The sequence below is a fragment of the Eufriesea mexicana genome, unplaced genomic scaffold, assembly GCF_001483705.2.
Source record: "Eufriesea mexicana isolate 0111107269 unplaced genomic scaffold, ASM148370v2 scaffold944, whole genome shotgun sequence".
Taxonomy (NCBI): Eukaryota; Metazoa; Arthropoda; class Insecta; order Hymenoptera; family Apidae; genus Eufriesea; species Eufriesea mexicana.
Genome location: NW_016909080.1, coordinates 430,510 through 457,453, shown reverse-complemented (window position 1 = coordinate 457,453; position 26,944 = coordinate 430,510). Strand labels below are relative to the sequence as shown.

Sequence of the window (26,944 nt, the reverse complement as noted above, 5' to 3'; positions counted from 1 at the left end):
GCGAAAGAGAAAGAATTCTATCGCCCGTTTGCCGCGAGAGAAGCGTCGCGATGGAAGCGAGTCCGTCATTCGATGCATAGTTCCGTTCAAACGTTTGTTTACACTGCTACTGAAAATTCCATTTGCCCGCGTTAAAGGCGTTTTGAAACAGGAAACCGCGCTTGACACACATCCCCCGAAAAAGCGCAGGAGAAACGAAGAGAAGGGGTAAATTTTTAAATGTAGGTTTGCGGAACGACGCCATTTTCCGTCGCGTTTCGTTAACCGTTTCAGTCCCAAGCAGCGCGATCGCGCTGTTCAGATTTCATCTCGAGAAGATCTAGGATATTTCGAGCGTTCTCGACAGCTGACGGTGCATCGCCGATTTTCAAAGTCGAAGCGCTATCGCACCATTTGGCCATTCATCGCCATAATATAAACGAAGCGCTATCGCGCCGCTTGGGATTTCTCGACATAAAATAGAAGAAGCGCTATCGCGTTGCTTGGGTTTTGTCGTACCTACCAGAGTACCTACGCGATCGCGCTGCTTGGGATTCCTCGACAGTGTTTTTTTTTTCGAAGCCCTCTGGGACTCGAACGGTTAAGCTCGATGCGTGTATCCTCGGATTCGCGGAATTCGATGTAGCGCTTGGTAAAACGCCTCGTTCCAAGCGAGGAATATCGATTGTTGCGGGAATCGCGATAGTCGATATCAACGATCCCCACGATCCTGGACGATGGTATCGACAGTTTGTAATAGCCGGATAGACAGATTTCTAATGGAACTCGTAATACGTCACGCGTACACGGGACGCATGGTAGCAGTGTAAACACGGTCTAATGTACAAGCGTTTCCAAAGCTGCATGCGATTCGACAAATCACGTCTCATTCGCACGATCCTCTAAGTATGTAGTTGCTGCAAGCCATGCTCATCTCGCGATCGTAAGCCAGCGTTTCCATGATAACCAAAGCTTATAGAGGTGAGGGAAGAGCCATGGAACGAAAGCAGGAGGTAGAAGGACGCCTGTGTGTACGTAAATTCTCGGCAGCCGAGTGCAATTCGAATGCCGATTCATACTCTTCGTTTACTCGCGTGAAATCGAGTATCCACCGAGAATCCGATAATATCGTATTGTCGAAGGACAGAAACGCGATGAAGGAACACGTCATCTACCGATTGATTCGTTTTTCAGACGAGTGATTGATAAGAGTGACGCAGAGAAAGCGAGCGAAGGTGAATCGTGAGAGTTCGATACGTGAATGGAAGTCGAAAAATCTAAGATCACGATGAGCTTGTTGAAGGTGATCGTGTACTCTACCGATCATTCGCCATCGGAGTCTCTGCTCGAGCGAGCTAGAGAGACTCGGACGGCGAATATTGCTCGAGATGGTGTACACGAGAAGCAGAAAGGAAAGTGGAGGATAGATAGATAGAGAGATAGATAGATAGAAAGATAGACAGACAGATAGATGGATAGATAGAGAGAGAGAGAGAGAGAGAAAATAGACACACCGAATGAGACGAATAGCGCGCGATGGGATGTAAAATTAAGGGCTAGAGAGTACTCACATATGGTCCCGGGAAAGGCGCATGCATCCTCCGTCTAACTCTGCAGTCCGTACCACTAGAGACAAAAACAAAAGTAGAACGAAACGCGCAAAACGAGCAAAAATTACGTCTCCTGCATCCATCGAGTACAAAGATAGAGATAGATGTAGAGATAGAGTAGATGGAGAGAGTAAGAAAGAGAGTGGAGGAGATAGATAGAAATAGAAAAGAGCGCAACACATCCAGCCAGCCGCACATCGCACGCATGTACGTAGAATATATCTATTTATATATATATATGTATCTATCTATATAAATGTATCTGTATACGCAATATCTATTTATACGTGTATAATCTCGTATCCATTTATACACGATGCATCGACAACGATCGATGATCGTCCTTTGGTCGATCGTGTCTGCGGAATAGTCCTCGAGAACCACGTCCCTGTTCGAAATTCTCGATACTCGGCCGTCTTTCGATCACAATATATATGTATATATATATACGTCGAACAGTATACACGCTGCTAACTGCATGCCAAACGTACTCTATTGTATGCCTCTATGTATACATATGTAGTATAGGTTCTTGTATTACACGGATATGCATAATGCAGCCCGATCCCGTCACGTTGCGGACCTATGTTACACGATACATCGAGATCGTTGGATCGAAATCGAAGAAAAGGGAATAAAAGCGTTCCTGGTATAAAACGCGGTCTATCGTCTATTCGTTGATACGTTTCCACGAGGTTTACTCGTGATAAAGAGAAGGGAAAAAGGCGAGTGGAACGTTTCTCGGCCGTTTTCTTCGATTGTCCAGGACGATCCTACGGGCTCGTTACTCTAACCGCGCAATACGCGTGCGATCGTTAAACAGGGATCTAGAAATGTGGACGATTCGTGATGCTACTTACCCGGCCATTGTCGAAATCTCGACCGCCACCGATTGTCAGTCGGGCTTTCGCCTTCATCGCGTCCGACAGTGGGATCTGGAAAATCGGACGTTTCGATAAATAGAATTTTCCTTCGCCTTTCCACGCCGCGTACGACGCATCGCGATCGTTAATTCTTTCTCGCGGTCGAATGTTCCAATCTATTTTTCCTTCGGAAACTCGCGAGCTTCTCGTCGGAATCGAAGAAAATTCTATTTTGTAACGGTCTACCAGTTCGTTACCTTCGCTCTGGTAGCCTCCGTGTGCGATTTGTAACAGAACTCCAGCAGCGCGACCGCCAGCGCTAGCAGCAGGCCACCGATCAGGATGTAGAATATCCCTGCCACGTTGCTCAGGGATAATTCGTTCCTCGAAGCGTCCTGCTTGTCCCCGTGCCTGCACTCCGTTCTGTCGTACCACCATCGGTTCACCAGTTTCGTCAGTTCTCCGTTCTCCTTCAGCGACAGCACAGCCAGGTTTATGGGGTCTCTGTAACGTGTCGCGTTTCAGAAAACAGTTCACCGAATTTTCCCCATTCCCTTGGATAAGATCCGAATTTTATTTGTCAAAATTTATCTATCAATTCGCGAAAATGGCCACGAAGGGAGCGGGCAGAGAACTGTGCGAAGATACCACAGGGAGAAACCGACTGCGTCCCGTACAAATGTAACGAAATCGAAGTTGGTGTGTTGGTTGAATTACAAATCGAACGTTGTTCGACAAGGGTGGAAGGCCCGACGAGAGGACGAGATTGAATTGGTTAGTCGAGACGACGATGGCAGAGTGGGTCGGCTCGTCCCTTAAGCGGTAATGATACGGAAAAATGGGTGTAGGAGTTTTTCTATGCTAATTGAACGCGGAACGACGTGGTGGCATGTTTGGAAAGGGAGCCAGAGACCCGGGGAATTTCAAAGAGCCGCAAGGAGGCGGGCCAGAGGGGTGGGTGCTTCGCCTCTTCCTGATCGCTGCAAGACCTCGTTAATTACGCGTTCGTATGGAAGAAATAGGTCGAATCTGTCCTTTCATTCGATTCGACACTCGGTTCGAATACATCGCGAGTGGCTTTGTCGAGGATTATCGAAAGATTTGGAATTTCGTTTGCCCCCCAGGCGTTTGTCTTCTTTCTCGGACGAGAAAATTAATATCTCGTGCTAATATGGCAATATCTATTTCTAAAATTCTCATCTACGGATGAGTACTGGAATCTTTGCACCACCCTTCGAGGGTGGATCGTGCTACGCGTTCCAGTTTTGCGGAATCTTCGACCTAGTCTCTTCTCTCGATTCTACGAGAGACGAAAGATCGTCTGACAGTGGGCAAATCGAGGGCGAAAGAATATGGAGCGAGTTGGGAGCAACAATGACATCAAAGAAACGTATTACGCTAGAGGATTAAAAGCAAATAGACGAGGTTTACTTGAGAGGAGATCCCAGTGGCGTCGCAACGCCGAACCCTTTGGCGTCGAGGTTCCTGCCGACCTTCATCGTGTCGCAGGGTTCTCTCTCGTTTATGTACTCGTTCTTCGGGCTCTCGATCAAGAGAGCGTATTTCCCCTTGCTGGTCCTCACCCTTCGTATACCCTCGTCGTACGTTTTCACGAACACGTGCTTCCTCGAGTTCATGAACTCCCACATTTTGCTGTAGAGATTAATCTGCGACTTCTGTAAAAGGAAGGGACGGTTTTTCCCCCGGGCTTCACGATAGGCTTCCCTGCCCAGATAGCTCGCAGAGATTTCGCTAAATTCGTTTGGAACTTACGCGAAAAAAGTCCAAGGTAGATCCGTGAGATAGCGTGCCGTATTGCACTTCCGTTTGCGAGGCCAGGTCTTCCGGCGAGTTAATCGGCGCGACCATCCTCTCCACGGTTAGAAACGCGGCTAAGTTGGCAGTGTAGGAGGAGATTAGGATCAGCGTGAAGAACCACCACACGCTGCCCACTATTCGTCCCGATATTGACCTGTTAAACGCAATTTTCGCTGTCACGTGTATCAAGTAGCAATTAAAAATTAAATTAGCAAATAGGACAATTATAGAATAGTCTGTTCAAAATTAATAAATGCGAGAAATTTTCGTAATCCCTGATCGGTGGATCTTGCGTGGATCCAACTTATCTACAGCTAGGATCGAATCGCCTTCAACCCCCCAAGTAACGCTCTTTTCTCTTCCGAACTTGAAGAAACTATACCTAGACCTTCTTCGTAAATGTAACCTAGACATCCTCCAACTTCTTCTCCGTCAGTTTTCTCTTCTCCAGCAGACCTCGTCTCTAATCCAACAGCAAGACCCCCAAGGGGTCGTAACTTTCATCCCCTTCCTTCTTCGTAAATGTAACCTAGACATCCTCCAACTTCTTCTCCGTCAGTTTTCTCTTCTCCAGAAGACCTCGTCTCTAATCCAACAGCAAGACCCCCAAGGGGTCGTAACTTTCATCCCCTTTTCTCCCTCGGTCACTTTCTCCGCGGCAACTTCGCAATCGGATTAGACCGTACGTCGAACGGATGTGACGATATTTAATATCGAAGCTTTACGTGTGTCCGCGCAGGATCACCGGTCGTATCGCGGAAGGAGCGGAGCGGGGCGGGGCGGAGCGGGGTGGGCGCGGAGGACAGAAGGTTCCGCGAAATTTACAATTCATATCGGCGCCGCGCGAATATTTAAACCATTAATCAAGGAGGCTACCGCCTCGATGGGCTGGCATGGTGGATACGGCGGAATGGAAATTAATCGAGACCCAGTTACGAAGTGGCCGAAACGGTCCGCGAAAACGTCGCGGTCGCTCCTCCGCAGATTTACGGCGCGTCCGTTCGCGAATTGTTTCATCCTTTGTGATCCCGCGCCGTGTTTGTTTTAACGCTCACGATATATCAGAGAAATTTAAGGAGGCTCCGGTTCACGTGCGAGGAAGTATAGACGAGGGTATCGAAAGGAGTTTAGCGTTATGGCATATCTATTCCACGATGTTGCCAATTCATATTGGAAGTTGATTGATGTGACGAATCACGTCACGATCCATTAGAGTACACTCTCGTAAGGGAACATATGTGATATAAATATTTAAATATTCACGGAATTTAATAATTAGTACGTACACGTGATTCCCAGTGCAAATTGACTTTGATCATAGTGTGTATACAAGATGTAAATACTTGCGAGGGGGTTAAATGAGAAAAATTTATCGAATATACACACTTTTCAGGGATATTTCATTACCTCGGTATTGAGTTACAATATTTCCAATTATCTCAGGTTACGTTCATTTTACAGCTCTAGAAAAATTCGTCTGATATTCTGATATTCTTCTTATAAATTTTTCGAATGGTTTTGGAATTTTTCTCAACCTCCGATGCTGTTTTAAAAATTTGATCGTGTCGGTTGAAAAGATGGAAAGAAATTATTTCCACGAATTTTAGCTAGTTCGCCAAGATAGGTAAATTAACCATTCCGTCGTCATTTGAAAGTCCTTAGTCCAGCCTATAGAGTCCATTTCTCCAGGATCTCGTTATGTTCGACAAGCAGAAGAAACGCGGCTGGTTGGTGGAACATTGTACACGAAATCGGGTAGGAATGCGGCGAAATAGCACGGACGTTTATGCAAAGGGGGCAGAAACTCGCGTTACCACGGTGGCACGAAAACGTATGGTTCGTGATGGCGGGTTGATCGATGCTCGATGCGTGGGAAGAAGGATATAAAAGCGGAGAAAAAGGGGTCGAATCGGTTGAGAAAGGTATATACGCGACCTCGGTCGGCGAAGCGTGTCGCTAATGGAATTTTCGAGCCGCGGCCACGAAACGGCACGCTCATTCAAATGAGCCGCCCTCGAATAGCCGGCCGCCTAATCGCGACGCTGATTGCGAGAGGGCCGCTCTAAATTACGCCCGGCACGAGACTACGAAACGTAATCCGATTATATTCTGATAATTCTGCCCACGCGGTTTATAATCGCCGTTTACCCGGCACGCAGTTGTAATTTAAACGAAGGAATTTGCAACAGTAATTACCGTGTACCTTAACCCTCTCCGGGGGGTAGTCCCAGTAAATCACCCTCTTAAAGGTTATCATCGCTGGCCTATCTAGTGGAGGATGGAGATCGTGCGTTGAAGGACAGCTTAAAATCGCGCAATTACAATGATCCCCTTTGATCGTTGTAGAAATTTTCGTTCGATAGGTGTTTCATATGAGAGTCAGATCGTGTTGATAGAGTGGTAGAATTTAGGTGTTAAACATATTTGGGTATTTTAATCAATTATAATAGTACGTCAATTTTATTAAAATGGCAAATTAGTCAGCGGAGGCAATACCTATTATTTTTGTACAGAGCTAGATTTCTGATTATTTATTGAAATTGTATATTCAATAATTTAGTAATAGCGTATTAAATATTAAGTAGTCAAAATTAGGTAGTTTACTCTCTCGTATATTCTCTAATCTCAGGCACGATTTAAATATTAAATAGTCTTTTGTATATTGTTTAGTAATATTATTCATCTAGATTATTATCGTCGAGGTATCCAACTGTCATTGACGTCTCGTCAATTTTCTGCAGAAGTAACGAACATTGTCTTCTCCCAATCCTAATTCTTCACCTACGACGTATAAATTTTCGAAGGAATAAAAGTAAAAATTCTTCGCTTCAACTATACCATCGATTTCCTAAATTTCACCAATGCAAAATACAGAGAGATCCAAGAGACCTTAACATTGAATTCTCCCTCTTTACTAACGCGTTCTTTAGAGATACTCGTGGCAAAGGATCGCGAGGTGTCATTTACGAGCGCGCTTATTTCCTTCTTCAGCGCCTGTCGCGTCTTGAATCGAACCTCGTCGCTAATTACGCAAAAGTAGCCTCTTTGTAGATGATCACGCCGCTCTGCGAACTTTCTCAGTAGTAGAACCGCGAAATGTTTACGCCGGCGACTTTAAGCGAACCTTCGGTACCCCGCTCAATTCATCCTATTAGCAAACAACACGGTTGACCTGTTCCAAGTAAAAGGCGAGCATTTTCCACGCTCAGTGTCTTTGTGTACTCGGAGCAGCTGGCTCGCGTTGCGAGAACGAAAACGGAGAACAGAGCGAAAGTAGGTATAATTACTGGAGAAAGAAGGCAGCTATCTTTCGCAACGCAACACGCAATCCGGTATCGCAGTCCCGTTAAACGACCAGGCAAACACTTTTCATAGCTTTCTTCGCGTTAACTTCCGATCTCTATCACGATGATGATAAAGAGATGTTCAACTTGCTTTCGCTCGACGTTAGGCGGTAGTAGTCCCACAAGCTTCCGCGATAGCGCCGCTTGATAGATAAGGGAACTCGAACACAGCGCAGAAAGAAAGCCTGATAATTGAGCTAGATTAGCGGTAATTAATTTTTACGAAGCACCCGGGCTGGATAGCGAGTCACGCTATCACTGCGATCAGGGGTGAGTTGCTGCGAGCAAATGAACGATTACCTGGGCGATATGTCACAGCCCTGCTGCATGAACGCGGCCAGAGCGAACCAGAGGCTGTTGATGATACTGAAATCGTTCGCCATGCTGGAGGTCGGCATGTGCGGCGAACCCTGTGACCCGTGAGGGTGCTGCAGGGTGGGGTCGTTCCTCGTCCCCATCGAAGGGTCTCCACTGCTGCTTAGGGTCAGTACTCGCCATTCGTACGGCGAGAATCTGTGAAAAATCGATGCAATTAGCATTGGAATGCTAGCATATATTTCTATACTAATTAGGAAGTTCTAGCATTTATCCATTTTAGGGCCCTTACGTTAATACGTGCAAATCTTTCTACAGAAAAATTAGCTTGAGTGGTATCTTTGATACGAGTGATCTTCGCATTGCTTCATTTTACAGTCTAACGATCAATGCTGTTACAGGATATGTAAAACGAGAAACCTTCACGTAGCAATAAACATCCATCAATTAAAGACCCTCGATAGGGTTACCGCGAAATAAATTATAATTAAAAAATAAATAAGAGGTTTACTACTTTTCTACCGTTTGGGATAAAAGTCAACGGAAATTTCCATCGTGTAAACAGTGGATTACAAAGTAAAAACTTCAATTATAAATTTAAATACCTCTGAGCTAAATAATAGGAGCCAGACTGTCGTAGCTAGTCCTGATTCAACGATACCGGTTAGGGGTGAAAGAGGAATAGGTTTTTTTAAAAGACGTAAAACGTTATCGTCGAAGGAAGATCTAGGCCCTCTCTCCACTCGTATATTTCCTTGGTTAATTACCCAGAAACTGGACGGGCAGGCGTAGATTGTCCAGGATATTTATTATTCGAGGATTAAACGATCAGGTGTTGGAGTTTATCCGTCGTCCATCGAGATTACGATCGAATTCTAGTCGCGATCGTTTAAGATCGTATTTGGCGAAGTCACGCGAGATAGGGAACGGTAAATACCAGGAGTAAGAATGAAATAAAAGCAAGGACGATTTATCGCTGTAGCTCGCCACCGGCGTTGGCGCGAGATCACGATAAATGCACGCGTAATTGTCGCGAGTCGACACGTAACCGTGGCACTTGCCGAGGAGGTAAACAAGGTTAGCCGTTGCGTAATTAGCCATCGAGAGGAAAAGGCTAAGGGGAAGGTAATGTCGTGTAGTTTGAGGGTGGCATTGAGTGTACCGATCAATCACGGGCACGGAAATTTCTGTGACAATAAATCGCCGCTTTCTCGTGTTCTAAGTTCTAGTTTCCCTTCTCCTTCATTTACGTTGCAGCAAAGCGGAATGTGGAATATATTGTAGATCGTACTTTACATACCACGTAGAGTATACGAAGCGTATAAATTGCAGTTCTTTACCACGAATTTCTTCCATTTTGATATTCGTTAAAGGTCACTAATGACTATAAAACGTATCCTAATGTAAATATTATTGAAATATAGGCTATTCTTAACGTCACCTATAATTACTCCAATGTAATACACGGGACAAGGAAAAATAGGGTAATTTAATTTCTCAGCTCAATTTCCGATAGAAATCGACGTATGCCTCCCTCAGAAAATTATTACTTATTACTTTGAAATTAGTTCCAAATTTCTTTCTCGTCGATCAGAATAGGAAATTAAATTTCAAAATCATTAAACACTCTTTAGATGAAAATTTACACATCAAGTGTAGCAAACGCGTATACGTTTCCCTCGCGTCTGACCATGTACCGACCGTAACTACTTAACCGCGCGCCAGTCGAAATAGCTGCGAAAAAATTCTCATTTACCTGGACACGGTAAAAAGGACGATGGATACACCGATGTACGAGAAAATCACGCACACCCAGATCTCTTTGCTCAGTGGGTTCAGGAAACTGAACACTCCTGGTTTCTGTTTGATAGGCTTCTTGATCATGATGCTGATTCCCAGCGACATGAAAGGTTTACTGAAGTCGATCACTCGTTCGCGTTCAGAAGTAATCGTCATGGGAGCGATGGCGATGTCTGCTTCCTGAAAACATCACGATTAATCAATTAATTAATCCATATATCTTACACCTAAAACGCTATACGTAACGCGAAAATATCGCGAAAAACCCTACGTACTTTTATAGCGAAATTAACTTCCTGATAAACATACTTGTCATTCGCGGAATCCTAATAGATATTACTCCTAATCACCTAATTATTCGAGGATAATTAACCGAACGTCTCGCGTTCGAGATTATTTCCATCAGACGCGAATAAAAAGCCCTCGCGTTCTCTTTTCGCTCGTTCGAAGCTCGTCCGCCAGATGTAGCTCGAAACGCGAGGCCAAAGAGCTTGCAAGCTCGAGGCATCTGGTGGAAGAGCCGCGTACTTTCTCACCAAAGATAAAACAGCTTTAACGTCCGTTTCGAGTCGGACCTCGCGGATCAATAGTAGAATCTTTCGTGCAAGCTCGTTTGGACGAGATCGTTTGTTCCGTCTCGGTTCGAGGTTCATCTGACTTTAGACCGGTTTCGAAATGCATCCACGAATTAAGAAACGCATCCATGCCGCGAAGATTTCCGTTATCCATCGTGTAACTTACTTTGCGAATCAGTTCGCCGACCATGCTAATTTCCGATAGAAATCGACGTATGCCTCCCTCAGAAAATTATTACTTATTACTTTGAAATTAGTTCCAAATTTCTTTCTCGTCGATCAGAATAGGAAATTAAATTTCAAAATCATTAAACACTCTTTAGATGAAAATTTACACATCAAGTGTAGCAAACGCGTATACGTTTCCCTCGCGTCTGACCATGTACCGACCGTAACTACTTAACCGCGCGCCAGTCGAAATAGCTGCGAAAAAATTCTCATTTACCTGGACACGGTAAAAAGGACGATGGATACACCGATGTACGAGAAAATCACGCACACCCAGATCTCTTTGCTCAGTGGGTTCAGGAAACTGAACACTCCTGGTTTCTGTTTGATAGGCTTCTTGATCATGATGCTGATTCCCAGCGACATGAAAGGTTTACTGAAGTCGATCACTCGTTCGCGTTCAGAAGTAATCGTCATGGGAGCGATGGCGATGTCTGCTTCCTGAAAACATCACGATTAATCAATTAATTAATCCATATATCTTACACCTAAAACGCTATACGTAACGCGAAAATATCGCGAAAAACCCTACGTACTTTTATAGCGAAATTAACTTCCTGATAAACATACTTGTCATTCGCGGAATCCTAATAGATATTACTCCTAATCACCTAATTATTCGAGGATAATTAACCGAACGTCTCGCGTTCGAGATTATTTCCATCAGACGCGAATAAAAAGCCCTCGCGTTCTCTTTTCGCTCGTTCGAAGCTCGTCCGCCAGATGTAGCTCGAAACGCGAGGCCAAAGAGCTTGCAAGCTCGAGGCATCTGGTGGAAGAGCCGCGTACTTTCTCACCAAAGATAAAACAGCTTTAACGTCCGTTTCGAGTCGGACCTCGCGGATCAATAGTAGAATCTTTCGTGCAAGCTCGTTTGGACGAGATCGTTTGTTCCGTCTCGGTTCGAGGTTCATCTGACTTTAGACCGGTTTCGAAATGCATCCACGAATTAAGAAACGCATCCATGCCGCGAAGATTTCCGTTATCCATCGTGTAACTTACTTTGCGAATCAGTTCGCCGACCATGCCGTCCCAACCACCGTCCGCATTTTCCATCCCGTATTTCCCGTCTTTCACTATCCGCAGTTCGTCTGAAAAATATTGAAAATTCGATTAAATTCGCGGAGCGTTGTTCACGACGATGTTTCGCGAGTAGGGAACGATCGTAAAGCCAGAGGAAGCTTTTCGATCGTTGATTCGAACGGTCATAGAGGGAGAAGGTTCTTGAACTGGTAAGGGCGGGGTAACTAGGTGGGTGCTCCTCCCGTGACATGTTTTTCATTCCAATTTCTCCTTTTAATGTTGGCTTTCGCGCGAGATTCGTGTACCAAAGATAGCCAGAGAAGTATTCGAGTTCTACGACTAGTACGAGTCGATGAGCTACAATTATCGTAGGATCGGAAGTGGCAAGAAGAGCGAGAGACGCAAGGCCTCCTCGCAATTAAATCGAGCTCTGCGTAGTTTCGCTTCTACGATGGCAAAATACCGGGAATATCGATTCCGCGAGTTATAATTGGCGAAGGAGAAGGCGTAATTATTCGAGACTATTTTCAGTGATTGCGTACATGCGTAATACTCACACGTTATTCCTAGTTTCTTAGCTATGAGGTCAGCCAGGTCCTTGCAGTAGCCTTCGTAGCTGTCATTGCCAGTCAGGATTTCTCCGGTGTCTGACTTCTTCTTCATGATATACGGCTCCTCCTGTGTCATTGGGAAACGGTATTATAAATTGTTGGCAAAGTGTTAGAAATTTATATTTTACAGAAGAAGGCGATATTCTATAGGTGACTTCTTACCACGATGGTAGTGACGATGTAGGTCCTGTTCTTCTCGATTTCCGCGTGCGGTCGAAGCCGAATGTATTTCGCCGCGATGGCCTGGAATCCAGCCTCGTCCGACCATTCGGCCACCTTAAAAGGTAAATCGCGAATGGTTTACAGCTTCGGCCAGGTCGCAGCCTCGACCAAGTTCGCATAGTCGCGCGCGTGCCGGTCGATAGTCATCGATGTTCAATATCGTCGCGCGAAGTCATCGAACCGACGGGGTTGCGTCGGCGAGCAAACAGCGCAAAACAGGGTGGAATTAAAAGGAATTGATATTGCAGTCGTGTTTTCCCGCGTTCTTTTTTTCTTTTTCTTTTTTCGCATTGCAAAATTTCCAAACCGTCGGGTTACGTTTCGTAGCGGAGAGAAACGGCGGGGTTGAAAAGCGAAGGGACACACGGGGCTCGTGTTCGTTGGGTGAAAAAAATATTTACTTTGACCATGGCGCTGTTGACCGTCATCTCGACGATGTGGAGGGTGTAATTGTGCCTGCGACCGTCATCGTTAAAGCGGATCTCTCCCGTCAGTCCCTCGATTTCTACCTGCAAGTTGAATGCGAATCCACGTGTCAATACTCGTTCTGATGTAACTTTGCATCTTTGTTTTCCGTGCACCGTGTTTGCATACGTTCGGTAATTTCAAGGAAGTTCCACTATTTCTCATAATTTCTCAAACAGCGTATCGATAATTATTTACTTATTCGCGAGCAAAGAGTACGCGGAGGGAAATTAACTAATGCCGATAATATATCGATAATATATACAACTGCGAAGAAAATAATTAGGCATAATATTGTAGTATCGCAGGACTTCCACCTCGTGTATAGGTAACTTTAGCTTGGAAAGTCACCGAGGGTTCGAGGGTCAGGTCGATCTGGAAAACCCCGGCAATGCGTCAGGCCCTTAGCATGACCATATTTTGTTTTGTTGGGGGAGGCTTTTGGGGAAGATATAAAAGAAGGCAGAAGTGGTTAGTGAACAGTTTTTTGGAGGACAGTCTTAGAAGTCTGAGGAATGATCAGAACAGAGTTGTGTAGAGAGGAGTCATTAGTTATTTAGTTGTATTTTAGTTGTAACAAGCTGAGTTGTAATTGTGTTACAGAATTGAGTTGTAGTCTTAAGTTATGGCTGTTATAAATTCGTATGTTTAATCGTCACCTCCTATTGTTAATCCATTATTCTTTATCAATAAATAGTTCTATTATTTAAACACCACCATCCAAGTCTCTACAATATCGATTTAAAAATTACAAATTTCGGATGTTAGCTGGGACTTGAAGTATCTTCGAACCTCGTTCAATTTTTCCAACTCCTTCCACTTTTTATATTTTTCGTGCGAGAACGAGCTTCTGCCAAAGCTCTGTTAACGAGCCCACTGCCACTGGCAGACTCTCGCCGATCGTTGCGGATTCGAAGATGGTAAATTTCTTCAGGTTGGCAGAGGCAAATTTGCCGACTGTCGGTCGACGAATCGACAAAGAGCAGGGGAGTCGACGTTAGAGGGGCGCCACTTCCGGTGTAACGGTATACGTATATACACAGAACGAAGGGGGACGATTTGACGTTAATGCCGTTAGAGTCGGAATAACCGCCAATTACTGTCAATGGCAGGGAGACGTCGGCAAGGGTCCCTGGCAATTTCGGTTGCCACGGCTATTCGAAATATATCGAGTATTTCTGCGTTTCTGCCAGCGTTTCAAGAATTCCCAGGATGAATCATTCCGTCGTCCCGCGTCGCCTTGCCGCCATTTTAACGCCAATGACTCGTTCGTCGCGAACGTGTGCCGATATTAGTCTGTACGCGTGGTGAATAAAAAATCGTGTCGCATGGAGTGCCACGAATGGCGAATGAGTATTGGACTGTTTGGGATTTCATACGGCCGTTTGAAATTTTCCAGCCACTTTTAATAATCGCGATTCGCGAAAAACTGCGAGATGAGAAAAATTGCCAGTTTGCTATTCTTCCTCTTCGATGGGTTTGTTATTTTATTTATTTATGTGACTCGATATGCATTTCCCTGTTAAAAATCGAATTTTATCCCGTTCGATTTGCTGAGTTGCGATATTGCAGGGATTATCCTGATTTAAATTACTCGTGGATTATGGTTTAGGGGTTCGAGAAGTAACGACGCTTCTTTTGTAACAATAATTAGCTTCATTTCAACCGAAAGTACCTGTCTTCACGCGTACTTCTCTGACACCCTGTATACACTCACGCATTCGTTCTATTTCACTCTAATTTTCAGCCTGTCTCACTCGATTCATTCTGTCACGTTCACCCAAAATTCCTCACTCAGTCATTCTCGCAACTTCGTCTCCTCATGGCGCCATGCACCCTAAACCCTAGAGAATGTACCTAAACTTTCTTCGCCATAAGTAATCCTTCCAGTCGATCCTCTTGCATATGACCTCTCTCACACAATGTCCTAAACACTTCGCATTCTCTCAGAACCGTGCTTATTCCATTCCACTCTCACGGTATTCAAATTTTTAGTAAATAAATTCGGGAAGAAGGAGAAGAAGCACGATTGGTGTGTCAGATTTGAAAAGTGTCGCATTCGAGTGGATTAATGAAATAGTATTTGTCTTTAAGGGATATCTGCCGTTCTTCGAAGACAAGGACAGGGTTTACTTACTTTTCTGAGTAGCCTGGAGATCTTGTCGCCATATTCGAACGGTGTCACCCATTCTCGACTGTTGTTGCAGTCCAACGCCCTGGTGCCATTGATAATTTGACTGCTACCCGGGATCCCTGTCCTCCTCACGTTGCTCCTGTCCGGCTTTTTCCTCAGGAACTTGTTGAACGCCTCGACGAGAACGAATACGGCGTCGTACATCAGCGCTGCTTGCGCCTAATGCGAAGAAAATCGCAGCATGAGTGTCAGAGTCGTCGACCATCGCGATTACTTTTGTTTCGGGAGCAGAAAAAGGTAACTCGTGGATAGCTCAGGATAGGGAAAAGTATTTCTACTATTTCAAATTAAAATTCGCATGCATAGCCACCATTTTCTTCCTTCGAAACATGGCGGCCTGACGAGGTCGATCTTCGACGTTGCCCAAAGATACTTTGCAAATTTAATATACAATAATGTAGGATACCAAAAGAAATCGCGAATCGGTTATTGCCGACAAAAGCAAATTGTAAACCGATCGATATTTTCTGGAAGCAAATCGAAAAGTGATTCTATGTAACAAAATTAAGTTGCGTGACTCTCCTACGGGGAGGTGAATCGTAGGTTAAGGAAAGCATAAAAGCGTGGGTCCTTGACAAGCAAAACAGAGTTCTTAGAAATCGGTTGTGACCAGCACAAGCGTGAGTCGCTGGGTGTTGGAAAGAGAGTTTTAAAAGAGCGCGTCTTTGCGTGTTTTCGTTATCTTGGTATTATTTCCTTAAGTTAAATCAGTGTACGAGTTTTGAGTTTGTGTTATTGCGTTCTTGTTCTTTCGTCAATTTTCGGTGTCTCGAGGCCAGTATTCGCCTATACTGGTCTTGCCTACAATAATTTCGAATCAAGCAGGATATAGTTATATATCTACGCTCCTAATTACAATAAAAAAGAAATCACGGTACTTATAGCGATCTTTAAACTGTTTTCTTTTTCTGTCAGAGATACGGCCGCCAAGGCTAAGTAACATGGCGGCATGAATTATACATGAAGCTGCTTTTAAACCGACACGAGCGGTATCCCGAGCGAAAAGAAGTTTCCCTAAGTAATGTAAACAGACACGTATAACATCGGTGTACCAAAAATTCCAACCCTCCTTTATCACGAGTATCGGAAACTTTTAATCCCGGTATTCCACAAGCTGCTCTTGAAAATGCTACTCGAGCGTGACAAACTAAATAGGTCGGATCTATATTTATTCACAGTTCTGTCTATCGACGTTCCTCTCTAAACCCTGAAGAACGATTCTCACTCGAGTCACGACACACTCAAAGGATTACAAAAGACCACTCCCTTTTATATCCCACGAAATTCGACAATGGTCGCCACGAGTTACATTCTTTTATCAAACCTCCATCTGCACCCTGCTCTATCACGGGTATCCCAGTAGCCAAGCCAAGCATACTCGTAGAAATTTCTCGAGTCCCTTGATTCCCGAGCAATTGGAAGCTTCGTTAATCGTGGCAATAATCGGAATGATCGGTTGGACGTTGGGACGAGAAAGGAAGGGAAGTTCTTGGTGGCAGTTTCCGGGCGTGGCGGTTAAGCTGACTCCGAGAAGCGAGAAAATCGTTTATCGCTGTGACGAGACGTACGCAGATTCACGAGGACCAGGTCGGGCACGTGGCCAAAGTCGGAAATTGCTCGTCGATCGATCAGGATAATCGGTGCGTCGGATCGCGCGCAGTTTCGTCTTCCGAGCTGCTCGGCAATCCGGATCCGTGGATCGAACGTGGAGAAGGCGCGATCGGGCGCACGTTGCTCGAGATCGCGATAAGGGTGGATCGTTTCGGCGAGCTTAGGTGGCGCGATTCATCGGTGGATCGCAGTAAAATTCTACGATGGACGTGCGAGGGTTGATAGCGCGCAGCGGTAACGGTTATGACCGGATGAAATTCGTCGTTACGCTTTGTAACGTTATTACGAGGTCTCGGGGCACTACGTTACAACGCGAAACATCGTTGCGAATCGGCCATTTTCGCGATATCGTCGCGAAGGATACGGAATTTTTTCTATTTTTCTTCTTTTTTTTCCTCTCTCTCTTCATATCGCGGAATTTCACAACGTCGGTGTTTATCGATTTTCGATGTTGTGTAACATTGTCGGGAATACCGGAAACGTTCGATGGCGTAGCGCAAACACTATTTTTGTGCAAACGCACGCATTTCCACGGACTCGAATACATCCTCCGATACCGTTGCAAAGTCCCAAATGATTCATAGCAGCGTTCCGAGCTATTGTGAATTTTGGAATGGCCCCGGAGTTTGTTGCCTATTCTGAGAACGATGCTCGACGAATAACGCGATATCGATAGAAAAATCCGAATCGTGCTCCAACAATTTTTCCTGGCCCCAAAAATCGTTTTCTCGTTCCACGAAAATTTTCCTTCAAATTTCGTATGTGTATTTTCGGACTTTATTTTTGGGGACGCGAACAACGATGGTTTAGGGAATTAGGATATTCAAGTTCCCCTTTTTTAATTTTATTCTTTCTCTGCTTGCAACCTTCTTCGTTTCGACGAGATCAGAAAACGAGAATTATCGCGCGCATGACTTTCGATCTGCCCTGTGATACCTCGAGTATTACCTCTACGCAAAGCCATAGTCTACTCGGGTTACGGAATCCAGGTCTGCTTTTCTTTTGCCGAAACTCGAGGCGTCCCTCTCGCGTGCAATCGGGTCGTCCACTTGACCGTGCTAAGTATCCGAAAACAAGCCGGAAACCGGAGTAGACCGTGGCGCTTAGGGCAGAAAATTGGCGTACTCGAAGGTACTCGACAGCCCATATGGAATTGGCGTCCCTTGTCGGTAAGACGACTACAGCCCGATAAGTACTAGAGCATTCGCGGTTATTGGAAGTGGCGAGGGTCGAAGATAATGCTGGCTAAATTTCGAGAAAAGAGAGGTCGTTGGAGGGCAGACAAAGAGAGGTCTTGGCGAAAATATACGCGACTCGAAAGGGATGCGACGTGGTATTCTCGCGACGTAGGAGTGTGTCTGTGTTAGGTAAGGGAAACAATTTTGCAACGATCCATTCGGATCCAAGCGAGCAAGGATGCAAGCACGTTGCACGGATTTGGCTGGAGGAAGAAGGCAGAGGGAGACAATGTTCACGAGGAAATGTGGCGATGGCAGGAAGAAGGAGTATATAGCATACGTACAGAAATGGATTCGCGGCCAGCTCCTTTATACGTGGCCGGGTCCAGGCGATGCCAGCCAGCGAGGAAGTCTTTGACGTAGGGTCGTGTAGCATCCAAGATGCGGAAGCCGGTGATGTTGATGGCGCCGTACTCGATCACCTCGCTCTCCCATCGGTCGTCCATTATCTGATTATACGAAAACACCGTGTTTGTAGCGTCGTATGAAGCACGAGAATATCTCGTGGTACCCTGGCGGGTCCTGCGCTTCCCGTTTCGCATCCATCGGAATAGGTGACCAGGTTTATAGGTACGAGCAGACGTGCCAAAAGTGTGACCGTTCATCTAAGATTACCCGATCCATCGTGTCGATCTAGGAACCGAACGTTTCTCTCCTGGTCGACGAAACGAAATGGCGAACGGGAGGCTGAAGATACGTTCGACGATTGGATAAGTGAAACGGGAAGTAGGGTGTCTCTATCATGCATCGACGTTGAAATATTTTTACGAATAATTCGTAGATCGAAATTTCGAATTCTCGCGTGGCTAAATTGTGCCAATTTGCCGGGATTATATCTCGGATAAATGGGACGCTGCCGTTTCGAGAACAATCACGTGACAATGGCACCCCTTGTCTATGGTACAAAGAATTTGGACAAAAGCATAAATTATGTATCTCGAAAGGGCATATTCCCGTTCATTATTATTCGCTTGAAACCGCTGAACAATGTATTCTTGTCTTTTGTATCGCTCGGTATTCGCGTGAGCTACTGTTTCATTATACGTCACTGCACATACCGTTCTGTCTGAATCCTAAAATGTCCTCTGTCGTTCGAAGGTTCCTTCGCGTTTCCGGATTATCCCGCGGAAGTGAAATTTCCATCGCGAACCATGGATTCGCGTCGTTTGCACGACTATGTTATGTTTGTTATTTCATTTATAAATTTCGCACTCACCAATCCGCTCAGTAGGTAGTGGTACGTCCTTTTGCCCAGTGCAACGTCCCTCACGTGACTCACCACGATGTCCTTCGCCATGTCAGTTGGACAATCGAGTACCACGTACTTGTTACTCCACCTGCAAACGGATTAAATCGTTTACCATTTAATTTCGTTGCAATTTCGCTCCTCTTTAATTCGAGCTTTGCTTAAGCATCGGTAGCCTAATTATAAATCGAGCTTCTTATCGAGCTACAGAATAATTGGCCGATTTTGTCTGAGTTTGAAACTTTAAATAATCCTCGAGGCGTTGGTCTGAGTGGTCCTGCGATAACCTTGACAAGACTTTGAACGAGTAATCTTCGAAAGTTTGAAAATGAAGGATATTAAGCCATAGGTTCTGTCAAGATGTTCCGACACTTCGGCAAAAGGGTTTATCATTAAAACGTAATTGGCGTCTCTTCGCAGTAACTCCTCAAAATTAAATACCCTATTTTAATATACGGAAAAATTTAATACCCTATTTAACCACTTGCGGTGGCAAGAAATTCACAGGTGCGTGTACCAGAACGGTCCAGTGTTTCTGTAACAATTGCCTAACCACGTGTATACCACACGTCGTTGGCGATTTTGCGACAAAAGCATTACGACGTGCGTGACACGTCCTTCCAGCGCAAGTAGTTAAATCACTCTATGGAGTAGCAGAACGAGCGAATAACCCATTCTAAATTCCCAATCGCTTTTGCACGAATTTCTCAATCTTTAAACGGCCTTTTACGTTCCCAGTTTCCCTCCTTACGCGAACGTTTAAATTTCTCAACGACGCATTAAATTTCTAATCGCGTTTCCGCAACTCTCCACGCCTCTCCTCGTCGTCATCGTGTTCGAGCGGGTTGAAACAGGAGACATTCGCTGGCATTTTCGTTTCGTAAAATACCTCATGAGAGGTCCCAACGACCGAGTGCGTGTAACGAATTTACATAATTCCAGACGCGTCGCTTCTCCGACGATAAAGTCGCGGAAGGACCGACGACGATTCGCGATAGATACGTTTTGTTTTCGGTAATGGGAACGTTCATTCGATTCGGGTTCATTGTCAGCCTGGCTGTTGATTACCTGGCCCGTGCAAATGCGTGGCCGGTGGTAAATTGCGGCCGAGATACGCGGTGACCGCACAAAAGCGTGATCCGTCAGTCTGTCCGAACGCTGACGGACTTTACTACTGGAAAAATAGAGCTGTACTAATGCGCGGCTGATTAGAGCCAACCTTTGACTTGCTTTTCGGAGAAATGAAAAATATTCTTAACGTTAAAACGACTTGTAACTGTAATACGTGTACACGATGTGTGCAGACGTGTGTAGGGTAAAAAGCGTAGCATAAATGAGGTATATGTTTTTAATATTCATTATTCACGCGAGAAAAGACGTTGGCTAGGAATAACGTAGACACCCTGCATAGTTGGTGCTAATATAGTATAATAAAAATAAATAGGTTTATATAAGAGAGGCTAAGGTATATATAAATATTATGCGAGATAATTAATATCGTGAAAAATAGTTGCACTTTTTTAGTGACTGCAGAGGTAAACAGTTCAAGGCGAGTTATTTTTGCTGAGAAAAATGGCGGCCGGGCTTTCGAAGGCTATGTATTAAAAATTATTCAGGAGATAAACGAGTGCCGGGAATAAAATTGCGTTAATTAGCATTTCCGCTCCAATTTTTATTTAAATTCTATTTATTTCGCATTTATTTCGTTTCGTTTAAAAGTAAACATCGATTTTCGAGCTTCACGCTCGCGATAATATATTTATTAATCAAGCTGGGGAATAAATACTATCCATCCTTACTCGTTCAGGTTTCAGCTGTGAACGAAATCGCGTTTCGTGGAAATTTCTTCGACTCACCTGTTCAATTCTTCCAAGCTCCGAAGGAAGTCGATCGCCTCGGACATGTTTTGTATTCGCTTGACCGTTTCCACCTGGAACGACTCGTTTCCAGGTTTCAGGTCTTGGTAGATCTGCTGTAACCTCAGCAGACCTGCAACAGCCAAAAGATTTACCGTGAATGGCGCGGACGCGAAAATTCTCCACGGTCGTACCCGCGGTTCGCCGCTTCACGCCATACGCGTTTGTACATTGTACTATTCGCGTTTTCGGAAAATTACGCGCGCACGATTGCGCATCACATCGGCCGTAATTCATTGGCGGACTTTCTGTTTGGTCTGCGGTGTCCGTCGGGGCCGAAACGTTTCGCGGTGATTGTAGCGGAACCACCTCTAATCTGGTAATCAGATGACGCGATTCGTTTGACCCGTTCATCCGAAAATCAATTTCATCCACCGTTTTTAATTATCTATACGTTTACACGTGTTCGGCAACGCTCACGATAAAGCGGATAATTTTTGTCGCGTCCTGTAAATTCTTCGAATTACGATGCTTTTGCTCGCAACCAAGTTGTCCCGGGAATTGTACAAGTGCACACGCGTGTCCCGATTGGTTTGAAAAACCGAATTCGTGTCAGAAAATGTGTTTCCCTTTGAAAAATTGCAGCGCTGGTAAATATCGGGATATTTTTTCTTCGTACCTTGTCAATCACATTGTTTCTGCTTATGTTTACTAGTATTTTATATTCTCTACACGCGTGTGATAATGCAGTTGACATATTTAAGTTCACATTAAATCGTGACATTTCGAATATCGGAAAAATTCTAAATTTTAATCCCGTTTGTTAGCATCCGATGAAATTATCCAATTTGTTGAAAAATACGGGGTTCGTTGTTATCCATTTTTTCCCTTTTAATAAATACGCGAATCGCATGTCGCGCGACACGGTGTTTTTCGAATAAACTAGAATTTTTTAAAATCGCGATATTTTTTTTCACGATATAAAGCTTATTTTTATTCATTTTCACTGTCCAAATGAATACGCAAATCTCGCAATTTCCAATCCAATTAACGAGTAAACTGGAATTTGAAAAAAAATTCTATCTTTTCTTTACGGCTACGGAATTACTCGCGCGATAAACACCCTGGTACTTGGAATTCCTGCCGAACACGGAAACAACCCTTTTACGTTATTAAACCTGTCACTCCGCCAGCTCCGTTTCATCCCGCACAGAGTGTTTCTCCGCGCGAAACCAATGGGTCGAAATTATGGCAAACACACAGTTGCCAATGGAGGATGCAGACCAAACCCACGAAATCTTGCCCGAATCTTCGCAAGTCCAATCAGAAGTCCACCCCCGTTCGCGTGATGCTCGCGGATATTAAACGCGCTAGCTGTTTGTCGACGGGAATCGCTCTTCGTGCAAGCGGAACAATCGTTTCGCCATGAAAGGATGGAGTGACTCGTAACCGCGGATACGGGCGAGAGCGTAATGCGAAAGGGGTAGAAATTGAAAAATCAGAAATAAAAGGACGGGACAGGCCGGGCGCGGCGGGGTGCAGGGGGCTGCACCGGAAAAGTCAACAGCGGTGAGTCGGCCACGCGTTTCGCGTTGTTCGCCGTGCATTTTTGCAGCGCGATGCGTGAAACTGATGGCCGGGTTAACGAGCGGCGTGCAAGCCCACTAGCTCGTTATAAAAGAGCCGCGCATTTCAACCTGGCCTCGCCGTTTCGTGAACATCATACTCCCATGGCGGCTTCTTCCTGCCTTTTTCTTGCGCCCACAATGCTCGCGTCGAAATTCGCGCCTGGGGACCTCGCGGTCTTCATCGCCACTTCCGGTTAATTCGAGTTCGCGCGCTAGATCGTCCTGGAGTGTCTTTTGATTTTCGTCGTCGCGTAATTAATTTAGAAAAATTACCGAGTTACCGTTGGTCTTATTTCAATTAACGTTGGATTTTTGATCGCGTAGTATCGTCTTAATATAGTCTTTTGATTTTGATCGTCGCGTTTGAGGGATAGATAGCGTCGCGTAATTAATTTAGAAAAATTACCGAGTTACCGTTGGTCTTATTTCAGTTAACGTTGGATTTTTGATCGCGTACCTATCGTAGGTTTGAGAACCTAAGTGAAATAGGACCATAAAAGAGTGTCGATGAATTCTAATTTCCCGCTCGCGGTTTGTAGTCAGCGCCATCTTGTGTCTAGTGTCGAAATAAACTAACGTTCGTCTTCGCAGTCTTGTAAGTGATCGACGAGTAAACACACGTGTCTTTGTGAACTTTCTGGATAGCTCGTGCAATCTGCGATGACGCGTTAAAATCGTAACAAAGAATAAAACTGCGAAAGTGAGTGAATCGAGAATATTTTCGCGATTGGGGAGAGGTGTGGGGTGTTGTTGACGAAAATTACAGAAAACGTTTTATGGTCTTTTCCAGAAGCCGGAGCCTCGCGTCGTGCCTGGTAGTGCGAGGTCAAAACAAGGCGCGAGGAGAGCTGCTTGTGTTGGTATCACCGACGTGGACGGATTAGGCTCTACGAGCCTCTGTTCGGGACATATGTAAACACACGCTTGGGCTTCCTGCTAGGCAGAGTCGTCGGTTTTACAGGACCTTCCTGGGGTTATTCAGTCTGGTCGCAGAACCGAAGCCGAGCAGCAACGCCACAGCCGTTCAGTGGTAAGTCATATACATACAGTTTCATACTAGTCGCTACCATTGCATGCGTGTGTCCACAGCTGTTTAAAACACGTACATTCCTTTTGTACAATCTCCTTTTAATTATATATATATGATTACTGCAATTATTTTATTTTTTTGTAAGTTTGATTGTCAAGATTAGTAAATTAGTTAATTAGGTAAATTTACGGGTTCCATAAGTAGTCTAGCGTAATTTTTAGCGTACGTGACGGATAGGTTAATGAATTAGGACCCTACTTTGGCGAATTGAAAATTTTAGATGTAGCTGATAACAAGTTATCATAGTTAACATATAGGATTGCGTGTTTCTTAGGTCGTAACATTTAACAATTAGGACTTTATACAACAGTAGCATAAAATTCGTAATTATTCTAAGTAGATTTACGAGTTCTGTAGGTCGCGAAGCGTAAGTTTTAGCGTATTTGATAGATAGGACAGTATTTTGACGAATTACAAATTCTAGATGTAGTTGATAGTAAGTTATCATAGTTGGCATATAGAACTGCGTGTTCCTTAGGTCTTAACATTTAACAATTAGGACTTTATACAACAGTAGCATAAAATTCGTAATTATTCTAAGTAGATTTACGAGTTCTGTAGGTCGCGAAGCGTAAGTTTTAGCGTATTTGATAGATAGGACAATACTTTGACGAATTGCAAATTCTAGATGTAGCTGATAACAAGTTATCATAGTTAACATATAGGATTGCGTGTTTCTTAGGTCGTAACATTTAACAATTAGGACTTTATACAACAGTAGCATAAAATTCGTAATTATTCTAAGTAGATTTACGAGTTCTGTAAGTCACGAAGCGTAATTTTTAGCGTATTTGATAGATAGGACAATACTTTGACGAATTGTAAATTTTAAACGTGACACTTTTAAATGTGCATTTAGCAATTGAAATTTATATAATGATAGCATGAAGGCGATATGAAATGATTGAAGCTCGGTCTTGAAACGTCAGAATTAATTTCATATTTTATATTTAATACTTAGCACCGTTATTGTTATTTATTATACCAGAAATTTTTCACGCGATGAAAGGTGGCCAGTGTATCGTTGACAGTCTTGGACAGGACCCGCGAGATCATTCCACGCGTGATAACCTATTCGCTTTGATCGTCATTGCTGTTTGAACGATAATTGAATTTCACCGACGTCACTGGCTTCTGAAAATTCATAACTGCGAATTCGCAGGCAGCTTTAATTAACATCGCTCGCCACTGATCCACAAAACGCGATGAATTTCCTGCCGAATTTCGGTTAGCCCGTTTCCGTTCTTCAAAGCCGTTCGCGTCTGATTCTTCGATATAACTCCGCCTTTAATTCAACCATCAACGCATTCCACCCTTCCTATCTTCGAATCAGACCTGCGAAATTACCTATCGATTCCAAACTCGAATCTCGGAGGAAAGTAAAAATAAATTCCACGCTGGAACGTCGAATAGGGGAATGCTTCGAGTACGGTCTGACAGAAATCCGGCTGCTTTTCGTAACTCGGAAAAAGCGACCGTGACACGGCTCGTGGTTGGTAGGAATATAGCGGGACCATAAACTAATCTCTCGGATAGCTCTACGCGGTTTGGCATCGCGAGACTCGGCACCATTTACAGTCCTTTTTCGGAAATTTTATATTTTAATATATATATTCGTCTCTAGCTCCGTTTCTGCGAATTCGTTTGGTCGTGTTTGTTCGAATTTCTTCGATTCAAAGTATTTCATAAATTTAATACTTGTTTCGAATTCGTTTCGGTTTTAATCAATTTCGTGACAGCCAGCTGACGTATTTTGTTGTGTAATAGGTTCATTCGTGTTTTCCCAAAGGAAAATTCAATATTGACGATTGATCAATGACATATTCGCCACCTTGTATGATCTTCTCTCATCTTTTTGATAATTCGGATATTTCTTTAGCATAAATGTCTTCGCCTTTTTATTAGATAATTAATATCGTGAAAAATAGTTGCACTTTTTTAGTGACTGCAGAGGTAAACAGTTCAAGGCGAGTTATTTTTGCTGAGAAAAATGGCGGCCGGGCTTTCGAAGGCTATGTATTAAAAATTATTCAGGAGATAAACGAGTGCCGGGAATAAAATTGCGTTAATTAGCATTTCCGCTCCAATTTTTATTTAAATTCTATTTATTTCGCATTTATTTCGTTTCGTTTAAAAGTAAACATCGATTTTCGAGCTTCACGCTCGCGATAATATATTTATTAATCAAGCTGGGGAATAAATACTATCCATCCTTACTCGTTCAGGTTTCAGCTGTGAACGAAATCGCGTTTCGTGGAAATTTCTTCGACTCACCTGTTCAATTCTTCCAAGCTCCGAAGGAAGTCGATCGCCTCGGACATGTTTTGTATTCGCTTGACCGTTTCCACCTGGAACGACTCGTTTCCAGGTTTCAGGTCTTGGTAGATCTGCTGTAACCTCAGCAGACCTGCAACAGCCAAAAGATTTACCGTGAATGGCGCGGACGCGAAAATTCTCCACGGTCGTACCCGCGGTTCGCCGCTTCACGCCATACGCGTTTGTACATTGTACTATTCGCGTTTTCGGAAAATTACGCGCGCACGATTGCGCATCACATCGGCCGTAATTCATTGGCGGACTTTCTGTTTGGTCTGCGGTGTCCGTCGGGGCCGAAACGTTTCGCGGTGATTGTAGCGGAACCACCTCTAATCTGGTAATCAGATGACGCGATTCGTTTGACCCGTTCATCCGAAAATCAATTTCATCCACCGTTTTTAATTATCTATACGTTTACACGTGTTCGGCAACGCTCACGATAAAGCGGATAATTTTTGTCGCGTCCTGTAAATTCTTCGAATTACGATGCTTTTGCTCGCAACCAAGTTGTCCCGGGAATTGTACAAGTGCACACGCGTGTCCCGATTGGTTTGAAAAACCGAATTCGTGTCAGAAAATGTGTTTCCCTTTGAAAAATTGCAGCGCTGGTAAATATCGGGATATTTTTTCTTCGTACCTTGTCAATCACATTGTTTCTGCTTATGTTTACTAGTATTTTATATTCTCTACACGCGTGTGATAATGCAGTTGACATATTTAAGTTCACATTAAATCGTGACATTTCGAATATCGGAAAAATTCTAAATTTTAATCCCGTTTGTTAGCATCCGATGAAATTATCCAATTTGTTGAAAAATACGGGGTTCGTTGTTATCCATTTTTTCCCTTTTAATAAATACGCGAATCGCATGTCGCGCGACACGGTGTTTTTCGAATAAACTAGAATTTTTT

The 26,944-nt window shown here is 44.2% G+C and overlaps 1 protein-coding gene across 1 annotated transcript in view; it reads right to left on the bottom strand.

Moving 5' to 3' along the window:
* The window catches only part of GluRIB (Glutamate receptor IB), a 138,677-nt gene that overhangs the window by 1,276 nt on the left and 110,457 nt on the right, over positions 1–26,944 (bottom strand). Inside the window, exons 4-17 of the mRNA XM_017899530.1 lie at positions 25,991–26,123; positions 19,113–19,233; positions 18,181–18,345; positions 14,991–15,206; positions 12,790–12,897; positions 12,329–12,442; positions 12,113–12,233; positions 11,535–11,623; positions 10,750–10,973; positions 7,915–8,127; positions 4,226–4,424; positions 3,884–4,128; positions 2,710–2,956; positions 2,450–2,524 (exon numbers count right to left, since the gene is read on the bottom strand). Of these exons, the coding sequence (XP_017755019.1) occupies positions 2,450–2,524; positions 2,710–2,956; positions 3,884–4,128; positions 4,226–4,424; positions 7,915–8,127; positions 10,750–10,973; positions 11,535–11,623; positions 12,113–12,233; positions 12,329–12,442; positions 12,790–12,897; positions 14,991–15,206; positions 18,181–18,345; positions 19,113–19,233; positions 25,991–26,123 (2,270 nt within the window). The remainder of the gene's footprint in view (positions 1–2,449; positions 2,525–2,709; positions 2,957–3,883; positions 4,129–4,225; positions 4,425–7,914; positions 8,128–10,749; positions 10,974–11,534; positions 11,624–12,112; positions 12,234–12,328; positions 12,443–12,789; positions 12,898–14,990; positions 15,207–18,180; positions 18,346–19,112; positions 19,234–25,990; positions 26,124–26,944) is intronic.